This window comes from Truncatella angustata (assembly GCF_020726525.1).
Source record: "Truncatella angustata strain MPI-SDFR-AT-0073 chromosome Unknown BKA67scaffold_10, whole genome shotgun sequence".
NCBI lineage: Eukaryota > Fungi > Ascomycota > Sordariomycetes > Amphisphaeriales > Sporocadaceae > Truncatella > Truncatella angustata.
In genome coordinates this window covers 2289609-2307977 of record NW_025763390.1, presented here as the reverse complement: position 1 = coordinate 2307977, position 18369 = coordinate 2289609, and the positions used below count along the sequence as shown (strand labels likewise).

Sequence of the window (18369 nt, the reverse complement as noted above, 5' to 3'; positions counted from 1 at the left end):
ACCTTTTTAACCCCTTACGCCATGCCGAAATATGCCGCTAAAATGCTGTCATGCTTAACCAAACGAAACAAAAAACCAGCTGCCTCCGTTTCATATATCTTTGCCCCAACTGCCTTCTATACAGAGGTCTCGTGGCCCGCGTTTGCGGGGGACACAACGATAGCCAGGTTTTACTCATCACAAGTGAGTTCTGTGATAACGAGTAGATCCGGTGACGGTAACATCTCCCGAATGGCATTGTCCAGCCTTCCGTTTGCCCACGCGACGGTATGACGTGCATTGTTCAACTGAAACATTGACGGTATGATGACGCCGTAGAGTGTTCTGACATCGCTTTCTGACCAATGAAGTCTTCGTGAAGCTGAGGTCATAAATTTTACTTTTCTTTTCTTCAGCCTCACTTTGCAGGTCTCATCCACAAAGGTGGCATTGGCCGGGAAGAACAATGTACCGCTCGTGCGGCCCTTTGGGGCATGAGTGTTTGCGGCTACCATCAACCGAAGTTCTGAAGAAGTGTGTACCGGGGTCGACACAAGATGTGTAGATATAATAATTCTTCGTAAAATCGCACATCTTGATCGGCGTATTCTTGTTTATGCAATGGGTTTGCTACCGGCCATTTTTAGTGTGGTACTTGAGGTATTACATACGATGACAACTTACGAGATGAGAACTGAGCTGAAAGGTTGGGAATTCAAGTATGGTTCGTGACCAGAAGTCAGCTAAGTAAGTTGGAGCTTGATGATTGTGTAGGGACATTCAGATGGCTTCGCGGTCTGTCGTTTATAAATATATAGATATATATAGATATACATATATATATATGTATATGTAAAGAGAGTGTGCGAAGGCTGCGTAGTGAGGAAGCTACGTCTAAACGCAATACCATGGACGAGAAATCCCGGTCTTATAACAGTCAGAAATAAGAAAGCTGCGGCAAGGGTTCGGTGCGGTGATTCAGAGGGCGTAGCAAACTGTAATATAGGGCATCTTGAGCGGATTTACAAGCAAAACCTCATTCTCACCAAGGGACTGGACGCAACGGCTACCTACCATCGGAGGAAGCATGGGTAATGTATATAATGAACCAAGGGTCGAGAGGTGGAAAAGACATGGGCATGAGCATGGTTAGAACGCACAAGCTTGACCCCTGTGCAGAAGCTATGGCGGGTGGAAATGCGCTTGTATCAAGATCGCGTCCGTTACGACGGTCAGTGAGCTACGAAAAGCCTGGGTCGTCAACGTGTGACCCAACACCTTCAATATGCTGTCTTTTCTGGAGCTTTCATCAGACGATCAATGGGCAGGCAAGGGTATGGCGAGGACAGGGCGAGTCAGAGACATGGTGCCAGGTGCGCGAAAGAAAAGGACGATCCTTGTACCTGTTGATGCCCCACCATAGTGTCCATGTCCACAGACATATCCATAACCATGTCCAGGGTCGGGATGGGGCAGTTGGGGGTTGCGAGTGAGAGGGGAAAGGCGTAAAGCATACTGTACGTAGATAAGTGGGACGAGCCAGGCGGCGCTCAGTGGCCAAACAGCTGGAATTGACCGGAGAGTAGAGTTGCAAGAGACAAAGCTAGGAACCAGACTAGGTCGGCACCTACTGTACAGTAGGCAAGTCCTGGGGGTGCCCCGTACAGGGTACTGCGTTGTCATCGAAGAAGCATCTCAAGCAAGTATGTATGTATGCGAGCGAAAAAGGGTATGTAGGTCGGCTAGCGACAAAGTAATTCGGAGACAGTGCTGTTAACTTAGAAGTCAAGGTCCCAAGGGTCCTCCCTCAGCGCCCGTTGAACAGCCGGGAGGGGAACATCCCCGGCCTGCTCGTGGAGAAGCGACCCTGTCGGAGGCGCGCTGCACGGTAAATCTACTTGTCGATGCGCCCCTGCTCGGGCTTGGGCAGTGTTTAGGGTGTGTTTTCCAGGTAATATCGCAAGCCATTGCTCGCCAGGCCGTTCTATCACACACTGTTCCGCCGTTTCGTTTTCAGTCTTGAGCAAGAGAAGCGACAAGGCCGCGAATTTCCACCATCGTGGTGAGACCACCGTTTTGACAGTTAACTTATTTGAAATATAACAAGGATCTCCTCAATTAAGCTTGCGAAACCTTACTCTAAGCGAGCAGCGGAATGAGCCCGCAACTCTGGTGTATCCGGCACATGTACCGATGACAATAATAGACTCAATTTCAGGACGAAGATAGAAGTTTGATACACCCGTCTATCAAACAAGTTCCACGATCTATGTTTGTAATCTGGATAAAATAAAATAAAACAAAACGTCCGGATCGCATGCATCGAGAAGAGCTCGCCCGAGGCGTCATCGTCCCCATGTCTCTGTATGCAGGAATGATCTGGTCCACCCAACTTTGACCCTACACTCAGCTCAGGCCTCGGGTACTCGGACGTTGGAACTATAGTATCCGCCAGGACTAAACGTGCGCACGCAATAAAGTTTCTACTATTGCACATCCGATTCCGAGTTATTGATCTTTTGGGGAACGTCTCGTGTAATAAGCAAAATATGGCAAAGTTTGTGTTGAGCCTTGTTCGTTCGGCAACAGTGGTGCTATTGACAGCGATATACGAGAGAGACTTTTCAAGACCGCTTCAGCTAGCAACATCAATCCAGCAATTCCATAGCTTGACATCACCTCGTAAGAGGGATAGTACCCATATTATTGCCACCATCCTCATCATCAGTATCAGGACGGCTGTTATCGATGCCATGGCTGTGATAGGCGTGCCAGTCATGATGTTCTTAAGGCAGATCGGTTGATTCGGCGCAAGGGTTGTGTGGGGCCGAACCTCAACTATCCTCAGGGATAGTGTCGGCAGACTCCAGAGATCCCCAACCCGCGCTCTCCGTTCTAAAATGCATGAAAGCAGAAAATCCATTTCATACCTAGGCTTATAACGCAACATATATGAGTTAGAGCTGATTTATGAACGTGGTGACAAGTCCCGTAAGAAATATCAAATTATATAATGACTCTCTTTAGAAATATTCCATCTTGATTGATAGTTATTAGTGGTAGAATATTCTAAGCCACCACTTGGCTCTGTGCCTTTTAGTACGGAGAGCGCGGGGCCAAGTAGGAACTTTGTGGGTTGTGTGGGGAGCAACAAGAACTGGTCAACCGTCTGATCTTTGATAGGTTGATTGCATAATAGTTTAAATTGGTTTCGCTGTACGAGCAGTGTCACGGGTTGTCTGGTACGCCATATAATAAGTAGGAGCTAAGCTTGCGAGATGATGATGTATGTCTATTCGCGGAAGCGTGCATACGCGACTATAGACGTCATTAGTTTGTCTATCTACAATTAGCACCTCACCCTTGAAGGCTTCCGAAGTTAGTATTCAACAATGTCTTGCCACTGCTTAGGATTTTGACAGTGTACTAGTACCCATGTCTGGTGGGTTCGAGCCGTAAAAACTCTGTAAAACGTGTGGGTAAATTTTCATGACCAACTTACTATTAGAGTTAAAGACGAGTTTTTTCGTTCGTTCTCAACTGACAGTGGCATCCGGCAAATAATCCGTAGTATGGCTAGAATTCTAAGTAGGCCCGAAAATTAGTCAATAAGGTGCTGCGATCGATTGGGCATCCACCTGCTTTGTTGAACCATTTGGGAATCAAGTCAGAACTGATTCCAAGCTTCGATATTGATGATGCCGCTAGCGCCAGTCCACGGCGACGCTTGAAAGCCTTGAGGTTAACAATATTGCATCTACTATTGCTTGACGGCGGCAACATTGTATGTGCTTGGTAGCATTTCCCTTGTTTCGCGGAAGTGTTTCTGCTTCCGAGCCCGTGACAGGTAACTTAATATATGAACCCTGTGCTCAACAGCAATATCGCCACGCCGGATATATAAGGCGCACAGAACGAATGCAACCTTCAGCGGCTCCTTGTTAAAGATCGCTGCCTGGTCATCCTTCAATGTTGCAATCTTGCGACGACGACTGTGAATACTCCGGTACGTACCAACAGCACAGGTAGCGCTAGCTCGGATGGACGTCAGCTCCAAGTCTTGTTGGTCCCATGGTCACGCATATGCAACCAAGGATCTAGTCGTTACTTGGCCGTGTTCAGATCCTCCTTTGGCGAAGGGATTACCTACCAGGGTAAAGAGCATACAAGTGGCGGCTCTTCCCGCAATGAAGTCACATCACAAATGTATCGTGCTACGCAAGGAAGTACGGGCCAGGCCTTATTTGACTGTAAGTCACTCAACAAAGTGGGACCTACCAAAAAAAAAATTGAATTTTTATGTCACCGAAGTCACAGCAATGTGGAGTTGGACAGTATATGTGAAAAAGTCATATATTCTCGTGTCTTGATCTTGTGAGTTGGAAAGATGGCTGCTCGCCTGTTCGTTTCGTTCGAGATACGCCCGAGCTTGGATGAAGACTGTTCAACGACCTGATGACCCATATATTTGCTTTGTACTTTGTAGTAGCATGTATATACGAGTCGGGTAAGCGGCATCGGCCAAACAGTGCGCTTGATCTCTCACATGGTATCTGCCCCATCGATCAATATTCAGAGTCGAGCCGTGGAAGAGTAGCCAAGAGTGTCAATATCTGGTATTGGATTTTGTGTGAAGAGAGAAAGGACTTTGGAGCGTAGCCGACTATACCATGCGGTCCGCCGACCAACTCCGACCCCGCCTAGCAGGCGCTATCTCGCTTGGAATGTGCTGACTGCAACTGAAAGCGGGACGGTATCTTGCCATGCTTTTGTGTTACTTGGTACGACACATGCCTTTAGCTAAAGTACATAGTAGGCTGTTTTAACTATATGTGCACATATTATGTCGCGCGTGACATGCGTATGCACCTGTGAGCGCATTGACTTCGTCTATCGTCCTATACCGATTCGGTCTCGCACATGAAATTGTTTGGTCAAGGTGTGACCCCACCTATGCAGGTTCCAGGTCAATGATCAGAGCCTCGACGTTTGATCGGATGTGACATGTCCTTCATCTATCAACAAAACCAACCAATCAAACCATGTCCAGGTGGTGTCATAATCAACTTGACATCTACCGCATACGGACTGACAGCTCGTTGATGCTACGACGTTGAAGTGAAGGCCGAGAGCCGACTTGACCCAATGGCCATGTCAGTATTAGCGGCACCGAACACATGTACACAGTAAATGAAAATTTTGGCAGCCATTGACATGGCCAAGGTGACGAAAAGTGACTAACCCTAGCTCAAAGTCTAACATAGTGCAATCAACCTGGTATTAACGAAGGTTGCGGTTGATGAGGTAATTCCTGACTGATAACGCCTGACACGTGAGCAGCACTAAGTAATACTCAAGTCAAGTACACTCAGGTCTGATATTGAAACCCGATCGGTAGATACATAACCTTTACGTTGCACATGCGAAACTGGTTTGGGGGCCTATATGCCCTTCGGACCTGTCTCGGAGTTGAATTTGAATACAGTATGTCCGACAGTTCTACTCTGAAGTTGCGTTTAGATCAAGAGTAGAAGCTCGTGAGGTGGATCTGTAACTGACAATACATACAGAAGTACTTGGTACGGTTGCAGGACGGGCGGGTGTCTATGACGGTCAAGCCATATTAGGAGCAGATTGGCTGATGCTAAATTGCTGCTGAGGAACTCTTTGACTTGGCACGACACGATGAGGCTTGGTTGCAATGTATGTAGACAGACATTTCTAAGGCTGACCAGGAGACCTGAAGCAGAGCCAACAACCTGAAAGCTTTTTGATGACAGGAACAAGGTGCGGGTCCTTGTGGCTGTGGGTCTCATACTACCGTTACAGTTTTTTGCACCCGAGATACGGATCCGTACACTTCCATGTTATTAGCTGAGGGTCGTCGGGGGACATCCCACTTCACACAAGTACTTTGTACCGATTTTTCCCTCAAGCCTACCTCAACTCACGTTTACTTAAATATCAAAGTTGAGTCTGTCTATCAACAGACTACCTTGACGCTAGACGTGCTGGCACTGCCTGCCCCCAGAAGAACTTGTGTCAATTTGGGTGATAGCAATGCTGATCTCACAAGAGCTAGAAGCCATCGTTAGGACTCGTTTCATAGTTCACACACAGCCTGGGCGGACAAAATCATCAAGCTGTGGCCATTACCGCCTCAGTTGATGGTAGCCGAGCGCTGGCCAAGTGTTCTCGATTACAACCTTGATGCCAGTGCACTGTCTGAACCCATTTTGTTCTACCCGAGAATCGATCGTTTGGGCGTCATCAACGTTTTGTCCTTGTCCTTGTCCTTGTCCTTGCCGATATCCCCTTTTGCTTTTGCTGCAACGTCCGAGCACATCGTCCCATCTTGCTTTTGTCGGATGCGGCAAAGCGTACGAGGTCCGGCGACCTTATAAAGGATTTATAAATCAGAAGTAGCATAACAGCACAGTCGACTTGAGATTGTCTGCACAGACAGCACCATCGATTCTGAGCGGCGCAGCGCCTTTGGCCGCTCGTTGCCCGGACTGGACTCGCGGCTCCGCGAAGGCCACTACGGTAGTGCCGTGGCGGCACAGATTCCACGTTCCAGGCATTCCAGGCCAAGCAGGCCTTCCAGATTCCAGGTTCACGCTGTAAGAACCTGCGCCGGTAATATCCGGTAATATTCGACAGAGTGCAGCCAAATATGGATACTGGCGGCTTGAACCCTGGATCCACGTAGGCACGCCTCTAAGATTGAGCTACTCCAAAGCCACACCCATTTGGACCTCGAGGTTGACACATGGCCCGGAAAAAGCTACCAGGACAAGTCCATTTCGGGTGAGTTCGATTACACTGCAATGAATCCCGAAGCTGGCACCGGATCTTTTGGCTAGTTCCCCCTTGCAACGTATGGCCTTGTGGGTTCTTTGTATAGACTGTATCGGTCATCATGGCCACGGGGTACTTTCCCGACCTTTTGGAAAGAATCCCGCATTCAACGATTGCTCTATACTCGCAAGAGTTGGTACGGGCTCGGCTTCCGTGGTATCATATGTACTTACTACCGTCGGACTTTCTGATCGTTCGTCCAGGTTAGTAATGCAATAGTCTCCACAGCGGGTAGCATGACGGGCAAGTATGTTGTGCAGCTATGATGTTTTCGGTGCATGAAGACATGTCCACCCAAACAACAATGAGCAAGCCTCCGCGCAAGACCTGACTCGATCCCACGAGGCCGAAAAGTGAGCTAGTCTAGTCTATCCTAATATCCCTAGAAGCGATAGAATTGTTGACCGAATGCTGTGCTAGTACACAGTAACCACTTCAGTACTAAAATATCATCATGCGTGTCATACGCATTCGGCCGAGTATGGTGTTGAATGAAGCAGCGACTTCACTATTGGGGGTGCTTGGGTTTCGCAGGAATCACCTTTAACAGTCATCACTTTTTCTGATTCTAATTATGTCAGACAAGTCCCCGACTATAGCACAACAATCGTTTAATAGTGTGACCGCCTGCGGTCAATCTTACCATCCCGGTTTCCCTATTTCCTCCAAGTTATGGATCCCAAAACAAGTATAATCAGTGTGTTAGCATGCCGACGATTAACAGCATTCACCACCATACAACCTACGTCTGCAAAGCCTAGACGTGCAGTATATAACAGAGCCATGTTATTGGATCAACGACGAAAGATAAAGGAAGGGTTTAGACCGTGTGCTACTAGCCTTTCAAAATTCCCACCCTGACCAAAACATAAGCGATTCATTGCCCCAACTGGATATAGTGATGGCGAAATCGCCAATTAAACCTGCGCGAATCGTTCAAGCCTCATCCGCGATCACGCCAAGCGCTGGATGGCCAGCACGATCGCGGTTTTATGTCTGGGATAGATTTAAAAGAGAGCTAAGACTGCTAGCAATCCGCCAATGATTCCGCTGGTTCCAGACCCTCCATTGCCTTGTTTACCGATATTTTGGCTAGCTGTCGTCGTCGTCGATGATCCTGCAGCTGATGCCGTTGAGCTGGTAATGGCAGTGGTTACAGCGGTATTGCTGGCGGCCCCGATAGTCGATGATCCTGAAGAGCTTGTAATAGCCGTTGATGCACCCGCTGATGTTGACGAACAGGACACGGCGGAAGGGACAGTGACGCCCTGAGCCGCACAGAGATTGACGGCGTAGTCGACGGCGGCTTGCTGATCGGACTGGCTGCATACAGAGGCTAGACAGCATGCAATATCGTTAAGGAAGGCCTGCTGGGAGCAGATACACTTGGCATCGATCTGAGCGCAACCGCCGATGCTGGCGCCTGATGTGAACTTGGCCAAACAATCTCTCTGTATCGCAAGACTGTGTCAGTCACAAACGGAAAAACGAATAGCCTGACCAGAGCTTTCTGCGGCCCAAGTGAGAATGTGGATAAATGTTTAGGACCTACAGCACACTGTGGCAGACCGGACTGACTAGCCACCAGACCCATAAGGGATAAGTAAAGAACATAAACCTTCATCATCAGGGTAGATAGTTGGCAATCAGCCAATTCCTTGAGACGATGGGCAACTAACTTGAGGTCTCGAATCCGAAGCTTTGCAAGGGAGAAGGAAAGATGGAACGTTCAGGAGCTGGAAAACAAGGTCAATGAGTGGACAGCTTGGGATTATCGGGTGCATAACAGCTCATTGCATTGTGAGGGGAGCAGTAATATCATTGACAAGCTTCCCCCATTTCCAGGTCTCTAGCGATGGCCGGGAAGAGCTTTCCAACCAATAGTAACCAGAATTTAATGTCTGGGGGAGTGAGGATCCCCTCTTCGTCTGCCGCTTGTACGTCTAAATCGTCTTAAACTAGACACACCATACAATATTGGGGAACGTGCATGCGCCACCAAGTTCAGCTTTGCATCTCAAGGTTCACATTTGGCTTTGCATTACAGCCTTAGCAGCCGCGACGTGGCGAGCAACACCAAAAGTTTGTCCTGTGCATTCGCGTCGGTCTTGCGACTCACGTCAGTAGTCGTTCACCTACGATGGGACTCGGTATCCTGGAAGACAAGGTCCTTGACCATGTTCCTGGTTCGTATAATATGCTGCTGGGCCGAGGACCCCCTCACGATCCGATGCACATGCTAATACCGCGCCAAAAGGGACAACGCGATACTTTGATAATCCGGACATACCGCAAACAGCTGCTACGGTGGATGCGAGGGGATTGAAATGCGACAGAAGCGGTCCTATTCCTATCATACTGGTAAGTGACTACTATACTATGGCATATCTCCACCATGCTCCACATGATTTTGCTGACCCTGTACGATGCGACACAGCACCCGCAACCCTCCGACGACCCAAACGATCCCCTGAACTGGCCATTATGGAGGCGCGACCTTATCACGTTCATCCTCTCAGTAACAGCCATTTTTGCGACAGCGCTGGGTCCGATATTAGCGGCTAATACTCTCACGCTGTCTTTCTACTTCACATTGGACTTCACATGGATTGCCATCCTAACCGGGTATTTCCTGCTTGGAGTTGGCTTCGCCGGCATGTTCTTTGTCCCATCAAGCAGGATCTGGGGCAAGAGGCATGCCTTTTTATTCGGCGCCGTGCTAGTTATAGCATCTAGTGCTTGGGCAGGTGCAGTTGGGAGGAGGAAGGATTATACAAGTCTGCTTTGGTCCAGAATCATCCAAGGGGTGGGCACAGCACCTTTTGAGTCGCTTATCAATGCTGCCGTGGGAGATTTGTACTTTGTGCATGTAAGTCTTGGGAGGGAGAAGCTTTCAAATGCGTTCATCACTGACCGGTGGGGATAGCAACGAGGTGCGCGCATGGCCTTCACCAACTTGGCAGTGTTTGGCGGTGCCTTCTTTACCCCTATTGTCGTGGGGAAAATCACCCACACGATTGGTTGGTGGTGGACCTTCTATCTGGTCTCCATCTTCAGCGCTGTGTGCCTCTTCGCCATCATCTTCTGCTGTCCCGAAACAGCCTTCAGGCGTGATGTAGCCCTGAACACGGATACTACAGCATCTGGGGGCCAGGAGCTTCACAACCAGCCCACCAAGGAAACAAAGGGCACTCCAAAGAATATGGCTACCATCAGTAGAGCCAAGAAAACATACTGGCAATCGCTGGCTCCGTTTGATGGTCGAAAGACCGACGAGAACTTCCTCAAGCTGCTCTTCCGGCCGTTCCCACTTTTCTTCCAGCCGGCGTTCCTGTGGGCTTGCTTGATACAAGGCGCATTGATCGGTTGGACGGTCTTTATTGGCGTCGTTCTTGCAGCCATATTCTTGGGACCACCGCTATTTTGGGACGAGGTCGCGACTGGTTATGCTTATGTCGGGCCGTTCATTGGTGCTCTACTCGGTTTCTTGATAGCCGGATTCCTCTCAGATTGGAGCGCCAAGTACCTGACGAAACGCAACGGCGGTGTCTACGAGCCAGAGTTCCGAATACTCCTTGTGATTCCACAGCTCATCTTCGGGTGCATGGGCCTGTACGGCTTTGCCATTACAAGTGAAGGCACGCTGGCAGGCGAGTATCATTGGGCTGTGCCTATCATGTTTTTCGGGTTCGAGGTCTGTGGTATGGTCATTGGAGCCGTGGCTAGCTCTCTGTACATCGTTGATGCTTACCGTGAGTTACACAAGTGTCGCGCATTCCCATCTCTAGACTCACAACTGACCTCCCACCCGTAGGCGACCTAGCAGTCGAAGGTTTTACATGCTTAATCATTTTCAAGAACATGTTTAGCTTCGCGCTCACGTTCAAAGCATATGGCTGGCTCGTCCATGGAGGTATTAAGAAAACATTTCTGATCCTCGCTTCAGTGCAGCTCGTGATTTGCTTACTGAGCATTCCAATGTGTAAGTTCCCTGATCTTCTTGTATTGCACGTAGAGAGAGCTGATGATTATCTGTATAGACATATTTGGCAAGAGGAACCGCAGTTTTTTCCACCGGCATGATTTACTCAAGCTGACCGGCCTGAGATAGTACAATTACATGGTTAATCTACTCGATGTGCTTGTATCCTAAAAGATGGCAATATTCAGCAGTACTGTATAACACGATACAGTAGTGAACCACAACCATAAGGCAACTCCACACAGTGCTCTTGAACACATACTCGAATAAATATATTACCACTCCAGTTAAGCCAGTGGTAGGATCTGAACGGCAAGTGTCAGAAATTAAAACCATGAAGATCGCAGTAGCGGTATCGGAACCCAACAAAGCGATGACATGGAATGACATAGAACGCCACGTTGTGGAGTGAGACTCGTTTCGAAAATTGATGACCGGCAGCGTGTTATCTGCAAGAATTACTATATTTTTATGACTCGTTATCGTAAATGGCACCTGGTTAACATCATGTAGACGCTTTGAAATGAGCTTAATCGCATCCTCCTCTGGTCTTGCCAACCTCCATCTCCCATCCAGGCCTTGCCCTCACCGCTCAAGCCTTGACATGACCAGCGCCACCGGCGGCCGACGCAGCAGCAAGTGTGGACTTCTTGACCAGTCTAAGACCGGACAAGAAGTACACCAAAGCTTCGATACCAAGAATAACCGCTAGCGTCACCAGGGCACCAATGACACCAGCGACAGCCAGCGACATGCCATTTCCGGAGGTCGAGCTTGACGAGGTAGAAGCACCATCGCCACTACCGCTGCTCGAGCTGCTGGCGTACTCCGCGCACACACCTGTCGAGTTACCACATGCGGTGCACCAGTCCTCGGTATCTGCGATGGCGAACTTGTTCATCTCGCTGACGAACGTGCTCCAGGGCAGCAGCGTATCGTTTTGGCCGAACAGCGGGTACGCCTGCGGCTCGTTCTGAGCGGCCGTGCCGTTGGCAAACAGGAAGCGGACGGACACGTCCGAGGCGGCGGGATACGAGGAAGAGGAGACGTCATCCGAGTCGGCCACCAGCTCGAACACCATGGTCGAGGCGTAGTCGACGACGCCCGTGAAATCGTCGGACACCTTCTGCAGCTGCGCGAGGCCGAAAAAGGACATGAATGATGCGTAGGCACCGAACTGCGCAGCGAAGGGCTGCTTCGACTTGCCCGTCAGCGTGGTGTTGAGCTGCGTCAAGATCTGGCCAGCCAGGGTTGCGCCTGCGACGGCGCGGATCTGATCAGTCTCGTTGTAGGCGAGACCCCACTCGTGTGCGTTGGCAAGCCAGAGGAGCTCGTCGAGAGTGGCGTTGGTCAGCAAATCCTCGGAAGGAATGCTGGAGTTGTGGATGGTGGCTACGTGAATGTAGTCGTAGACTGCTCATACGTTATTATGTAGTTCACGCCCAGGGTATTCTGGAGAATCACTTACTAGTGTAGCCGTTCTTGAAGCTGGTTTGGCTTTCACTGAAGGTCGAGTTGATGACGGGCAGCAGACCGGTATAGAAGTCTTGGGAACTGGCCAACGTGTCCAAGTACTCGCTGGAGCTGAAGTAGTTGTTGGAACTGACAACGGCGTTACCGCACCCAGAATTGCCCTGGAGCCAGCCGCTGTTCTCGGCATTGGACGAAGACGATGCCGAAGCGACAGCGTTGATGGGAATGTACTGATATCCACTCAGCGCTCCCTCAACGGAGGACCCGTTGGCAAGGGATTCTGTCGAAAGAGTACCAACGGGCGGGTACACGCCCTGCATGAAGGCCTGCGCGGAGTTCTGCAGCACTGTGTCGACCTGTGAGGTAACGATCATCTGACTAGCAATAGCGACGTCGTCACTAAGCTTGTAGATGGGCGAGGTAGCGTCCGAGGAAACATATCTGTTACGATAGTAGTTACCCGACGAATACACCTGCTCCTGGCCCAAAGACGTCAAATTGGCTGGGGCAAGAGCCTTAGGTGTACGATCTCCGTGGCGTGAGAAGATGTATACACCGAGGATTGTCTCGGCGCCTACAGCCGGAATGGCGGCCAGTGCCAGAGTCGCGAGCTTTCCTGCCATTTTGACACAAATGTGTGACTATCTGTGATGCTCTCGAATGAGTGATGCAGCAACAGGCGCAGCAAGCGAAGTCGTGAGAGCTTTATAACTAAGCCCTTAGCAGAACTCAAAGAAAAAGAAAACATAGGCATCCTTTTCCATTGCTAAGATATAAGATCCGTCTCAACTCTGCATACCCCGCCTAGGACCCCCCGTCACTGTCATCACATCTCTCTGTTGCGCGGCATCCAGCCAGCAAAAACACACCTCTGGGTCGGGCGACAACGGAACTCGGTCAGGCATCCCAAGCCATTGAGGTTACATGCAGTATTGCTCGACCAATGGCTATCTCAGAAACTATAAAAAAAGCTTGTCATCCACATGAAGAGACGCCAGAGTTCGTGTTAGCGGCACAGTATATTGTGGAGAAATATGCGAGTCGAGTGTCGACCTTGACCAGGGTAAGGATCATTCATTGCAACAATTGGGTGTTGTTTCTAGTATTTCCGAGCATTTCCTAATGCCGATGCCGCCTGGGCAAGACCGATCCGGTGGAGATAAGATTGATAATTCGTCTGTGTACGGGTGAGTTATCCTACTGGCCCGGCCCCGGCAGAACGGCTTCCATCAGTCCTCGGACGCTTGCAGCCCAAAACTTGCCATCTTCAGTTATAACTATGGCCACGACACGGTATTCGAATGTAGCTAACTCATATTATGAGATATCCGAGGCCTGAACACTCTTTAATAAGGTATTTAATAAAATTCAAATACCAATTTTTCGGTGACTTATTCTAGCTCAAACGTAAGCTATATAAAGCCAGGCGAAACCCGCACTAGGTTAATTGAGAGTGTCCGAGGACTTGTGGAAATTATTCTGCCCAGGTCTAATCGCGGACTGACATTGAGTCGACTATCGTTAGTGACCCTTCCGAGCCTGCTGTGGGCTTGCCCTCGAAACATGTGCGCTCTAGAGCAATGTGCTTCTATTGAAAAGTTTTGAAACGTATGGTTCTCTACCCACTTAGCATGGATAGGATTTTGAGCAATCTGGTCGATCTACTCCAAGAGTCATCTGGACCAGCCCATAGCGGAGAGCACGATCCACATACGGATCAGAAGCGCATAATTGTGACCATGCCCTCCATATCCTCTCCGACGAGAAATCGCTCATCACCGCATATTCGCCCTTTCCCCATCAGCTCGCCCCACATGTCGTCTGTGAACCTGACTTCACTATTTTCATGGCCATCTTCGTCTTGTTCCTTGACGCTGATTCGTGGCATGACGAATACAGAGAGGGCTTCGACCATGAAGCACTGTCTGGCAACAATCCTGACGCCTGCTGCAGAGTCAATCATTTCACTAATAGTTAGATACGGGAATTCTTCATGACGCCAACAGGGAGCGAAAGCAGGCCTATGTTTTGTACATGTGGACATAAAGTCATCACCGTCCAGCCGGGCTATTGAACCGGCACGCGGACAGAAGGACATGTGAACATCACCGTCAGCACAACATTCATCGAACCATATTGGACCGGTGCCGGTCATGGGGATACCGGTGCACCGAACCAGATGGTGTCGTGGAGGGTTGAGAGAAGACTGGGGACCAGCAAGCCAGCGATGCTCCTCTTCATGAATATAGACGTTCTGATCATCGAGCATGATTTCCCTGAACGACGGTGTATCCCTCTGCCGAAGGCCCAGGAAATCCAAATCTCGCCAAGTAAAGCGCTGAATAACTTGTGGTCCCAGACCATGATCAGGCTTGTTCATCCCTGTCGGATCGTGGGAAGGGCGATATTGGGAAGGAAATGAAATATTCCATATCGTAAGTTGCTCCAGAGGATCTCCTTCGCCCCACGGGGATCTGTTGGGCTGCCAGAGATATAGAGCATAATGAGTGGCGGTATGCGCTGAGAAGAAGCGATCCTGACGATTTAGTGGCAGGCCGAGGAAGTGTATTTTCCATTCTGAGCGAAGTGTGATGGTCCAGTCTGACAATTCTGATATCGATCGCACCACAGACAATTTGGGAGATTTTGAAGATGAGCGCGGTGGACACCGTTCTACATCAAAGGCCGTAGCAAAATGCCGATGAACAGTTTCCCTGTCATTCAACTGATGGTACGGCTCACGCTCGCACCATTCGATAATGAGCACTCTACATGCTAAACGGATACGCCTCACTGTCTTGCCCGATGTTTCGAATGGTACTTTGAGCCTGGCCTCTGACTCTAGATCGTAAGCAATATAGCATCCGTCAGTATCAAGGTATATCAGTAGGCCGTTGTCCATACACCAAACCGGGTCGCGGTGCGCAAAAGTTGCAATGTACTCGTTGAAGTGCAGGAACCTGTTCCAAGGCGTGATGCCGTGATACCGTTGACCGCCTTTGTCTTCTCTGGCAACCTTGATCTTCTCCGTGAGATGCGGCTTGGCGGCGCGGAGATGGTGATATCGCCGCGCCACGTTTCCGAAGATGGCAACCCAATCTGGCCGTTTCGAGAAGGGTGCTGTCATCCGCATCTCCAGCGCCCGTGGGAAATGCAATCTCAGCAAGTACAAAGCAACATCTTCCGAGCTGAATGTTTGCTGCCAAGCCCTATTCACGCGGCGGCAGATGATATTATCCTCTGGTGACAAGTACGAGATAACGAGCAGGAATATATCGTTTGGAAGGTTTATAATTTGCGCTTCGCCATGAATGGCACGTCCGTCGTGGCTTCGTGCATACTTGAGTTTTATTTCAGGATGTTCGTCGGCCGCCATTGTTGGTGTGCGCGACAAGTTGAAGTTCGAGGTGGCAATGGCAATGTTAGGCTGCAGATGGATCCACGGGGTTTAGCTGAGTTAGCATTATTACTCCTTCCGATGCAACAGTGTTTCAGCCTACATAGCTGTGAATAGTCAGCACTTGTCCTTATTTATTTTTCTTGTTACACTAAACTTTTCATTTAAACCTTTATTGTCAAACAAGACCCAACAATTTTACTACAAAGTGGTACGATCGATGCTTTAATACTTGCTTGCATTATGCACTTTCAGTGTATTGCTCTATTCATGGTTGAATTCCCTTTTTATATTACACGGTTGGCAGACAACGGAACGGGCTTAAGGTGACCCCCAGGAGTATCCCACCGTCCATTTCGCACGTTATTTCAATTGCGAGTAATGTGCTTGTCAACCTGTGGTGATATACGAAACGACTTGTTTGCTTGACATTTCAATTCCGTACCTACTGGAGTCGATACTTTTGCATGCACAAGAACCATGGCAAATTTATATACACATTGTGCCATATCGAATTGCAAACCATTCCCATATGTTGGCAGTACTTAGTCATGAGTAGGCATAGCAACATCGGCCTTTGTCGCGATAGCATCAGTGCTCGCCCACATGGACGTGACCGTCTTGTACTGGGTGTAAAAGTTGATACCAGGACGTCCATAGAAAGTGCTTGCACCGCCACCTGCGACACTCTTCTTGTTACCAGTGAAGGAGAACATGGGCAAAGGCACAGGGATTGGTACGTTGATACCAACCTGACCAGCCTCGATATTCTTCTGGAATTTCTGGGCCGTGGCACCAGACTTGGTGAAGATAGCAGTGCCGTTGCCATACTCGTTCTTGTTGATGAGCTCGATGGCCTCGTCGAGAGTTTCAACATTCAGGCAGACCAGCACCGGACCAAATATCTCTTCGGTGTAGCATTTCATTTGCGGTGTCACGTTGGTAATGATGGTCGGACCTACCCAATTGCCGTTTGGGTATTTCTCAGGCTTAAAGCCACGGCCGTCAAGTAGGATTGTCGCACCATCCTTCTCTGCACTCGCAATGAGGCTCTCGATCCTCTCCTTGCTCTGAGGCGAGATGACGGGACCTAGGTCTGCGCCCTCTTCAAAGCCGGCATTGACCTTGAGACCCTTGGCGAGCTCTGCCAGTTCTGGTAGCCATTCCTTGGTCTCGCCAACCATGACCAAGGTGCTGAGAGCCATGCATCGCTGGCCAGCGGCACCGAATGCTGCGCCGGCAATGGAATTTAGGAAGTGGTTTTTGTTGGCATCAGGCAGAACTGCTGCGTGGTTCTTGGCACCGAGGTTTGCCTGCACACGCTTGCCATTGGCTGACCCACGGGTGAAAATGTACTCTCCAGCCTTGTTACCACCGACAAAGCTGATAGCCTTGATCTCGGGGGCGTCCAGGATGAAATCCACCGTCTTGTGGGCGCCGTGGACGATGTTAACAACACCTGGAGGAAAGCCAGCCTTCTGGGCCAGCTCGGCGAGGATTATGGCGGCGCCTGGATCCCGCTCAGATGGCTTGATAATAAGAGTATTGCCGGTGACGGTGGCTAGGGGGATGCTCCAAAGGGGAATCATGGCGGGGAAGTTGAAGGGACAAATGGCAGCGGTGACACCCAACGGCTCTCTATAGCTCCTGGTTTCCATGTCCTTGGCGACCTCGAGGACCTCGCCCTTCAGGAACTCGGGTGCGCCACACGCAGCTTCAGCAACCTGTAGTCCTCTGAGCACATCACCCTTGGCATCGGCGAAGGTCTTGCCCTGCTCCAAGGTAATGCTAGCAGCCAAGCGATCCCAATGCTCCCTGACCAAGTTCACGAACTTGAACATGATCTGCTGTCTCGCCAGGACACTCGTGTTCCTCCATGCGGGGAAAGCCTTTTGGGCGCTGTCGACGGCGGCCTGCAACTCGGCATCGGTGGATTGAGGGACTCGGGTAATGAGGTTGTTGGTGGCCGGGTCGTGTAAGTCGATCCACTTGTCGGTGCTCGACGTCTTGAACTCATTGTCGATAAACCATGGGGTGTCTTGGGGCTGTGAGATTTTGTCATGAGTTTTGGGGAAGGAGGTGGCTGTGGACTGCAGGGAGTACGATCGCGACTGGAGGTGTGCTGCGGTGGCAGCAAGGCGCCGCGTAGCACTGGTTGCTCGGGAGGTCATTCTGGGTGACGCCGCGGGTATTGAAGCTTGTGTGGAGTGTCGGAGTTGAGATGCGGTGCGGCCAGCGCGGGCGGAGATGCTTCGTGCTGCAGATATACGATGCATTGTATTGTATCGTAAAGGAAGGAGAGAGAGGCTAGATAAGGAGGAGGAGGAGGAGGTAGTCTGATCGGTCAGATTGGCAAATATCCTTTTGTCCTTGAGCAAGGTCGTTCCTGTCGCGACCAGCCTCCCCGTCATGTGGTCGAGTGCATGTAATTAAGATAGCAAGCCTACTCTATGCTTTATCACCGCTAAGCACCGCTACCAGGGGCAGCAGGGGACCGATAACTGGAACATTGGACATGAAGCCGCGGGTTTAGCACATTAGTGTGCGGGGTATAGCGCTCTTCCCCGGTGCCAACCGCCTATGACCGAGTTAGCGAATGTCATAAGTCCTACACTGTATCAGTTGTCAATCGTTTTCCGCCGGCTCAATCAAATGCTGGTCAGAGCTTGTCCGTCGG

General features: G+C 50.0%; 5 protein-coding genes across 5 annotated transcripts; 1 reads left to right on the top strand and 4 right to left on the bottom strand.

Moving 5' to 3' along the window:
- Positions 1–7847: 7847 nt before the first annotated feature.
- On the bottom strand, positions 7848–8464 carry BKA67DRAFT_664306 (uncharacterized protein; the record flags this gene model as incomplete). The annotated part of the gene is made up of 2 exons (XM_046108350.1): positions 7848–8291; positions 8393–8464. The coding sequence occupies 2 exons, from the start codon at positions 8462–8464 to the stop codon at positions 7848–7850; spliced, it is 516 nt and encodes a 171-aa protein (XP_045952983.1).
- A 516-nt stretch (positions 8465–8980) lies between these two features.
- Positions 8981–10951, top strand: BKA67DRAFT_664305 (major facilitator superfamily transporter; the record flags this gene model as incomplete). The annotated part of the gene is made up of 6 exons (XM_046108349.1): positions 8981–9026; positions 9098–9201; positions 9278–9709; positions 9767–10592; positions 10655–10822; positions 10881–10951. The coding sequence occupies 6 exons, from the start codon at positions 8981–8983 to the stop codon at positions 10949–10951; spliced, it is 1647 nt and encodes a 548-aa protein (XP_045952982.1).
- A 463-nt stretch (positions 10952–11414) lies between these two features.
- Positions 11415–12918, bottom strand: BKA67DRAFT_664304 (histidine acid phosphatase-like protein; the record flags this gene model as incomplete). Its single annotated transcript, XM_046108348.1, has 2 exons — positions 11415–12235; positions 12291–12918. The coding sequence occupies 2 exons, from the start codon at positions 12916–12918 to the stop codon at positions 11415–11417; spliced, it is 1449 nt and encodes a 482-aa protein (XP_045952981.1).
- Positions 12919–14012: 1094 nt separating this feature from the next.
- BKA67DRAFT_664303 (uncharacterized protein) lies at positions 14013–15671 on the bottom strand (the record flags this gene model as incomplete). Its single annotated transcript, XM_046108347.1, has 1 exon — positions 14013–15671. The coding sequence occupies one exon, from the start codon at positions 15669–15671 to the stop codon at positions 14013–14015; it is 1659 nt and encodes a 552-aa protein (XP_045952980.1).
- Positions 15672–15808: 137 nt separating this feature from the next.
- BKA67DRAFT_584391 (putative methylmalonate-semialdehyde dehydrogenase) lies at positions 15809–18290 on the bottom strand. Its single transcript, XM_046104146.1, has one exon. The coding sequence runs from the start codon at positions 18101–18103 to the stop codon at positions 16238–16240; it is 1866 nt and encodes a 621-aa protein (XP_045952979.1). The 5' UTR covers positions 18104–18290; the 3' UTR covers positions 15809–16237.
- Between the last annotated feature and the right edge of the window lie 79 nt (positions 18291–18369).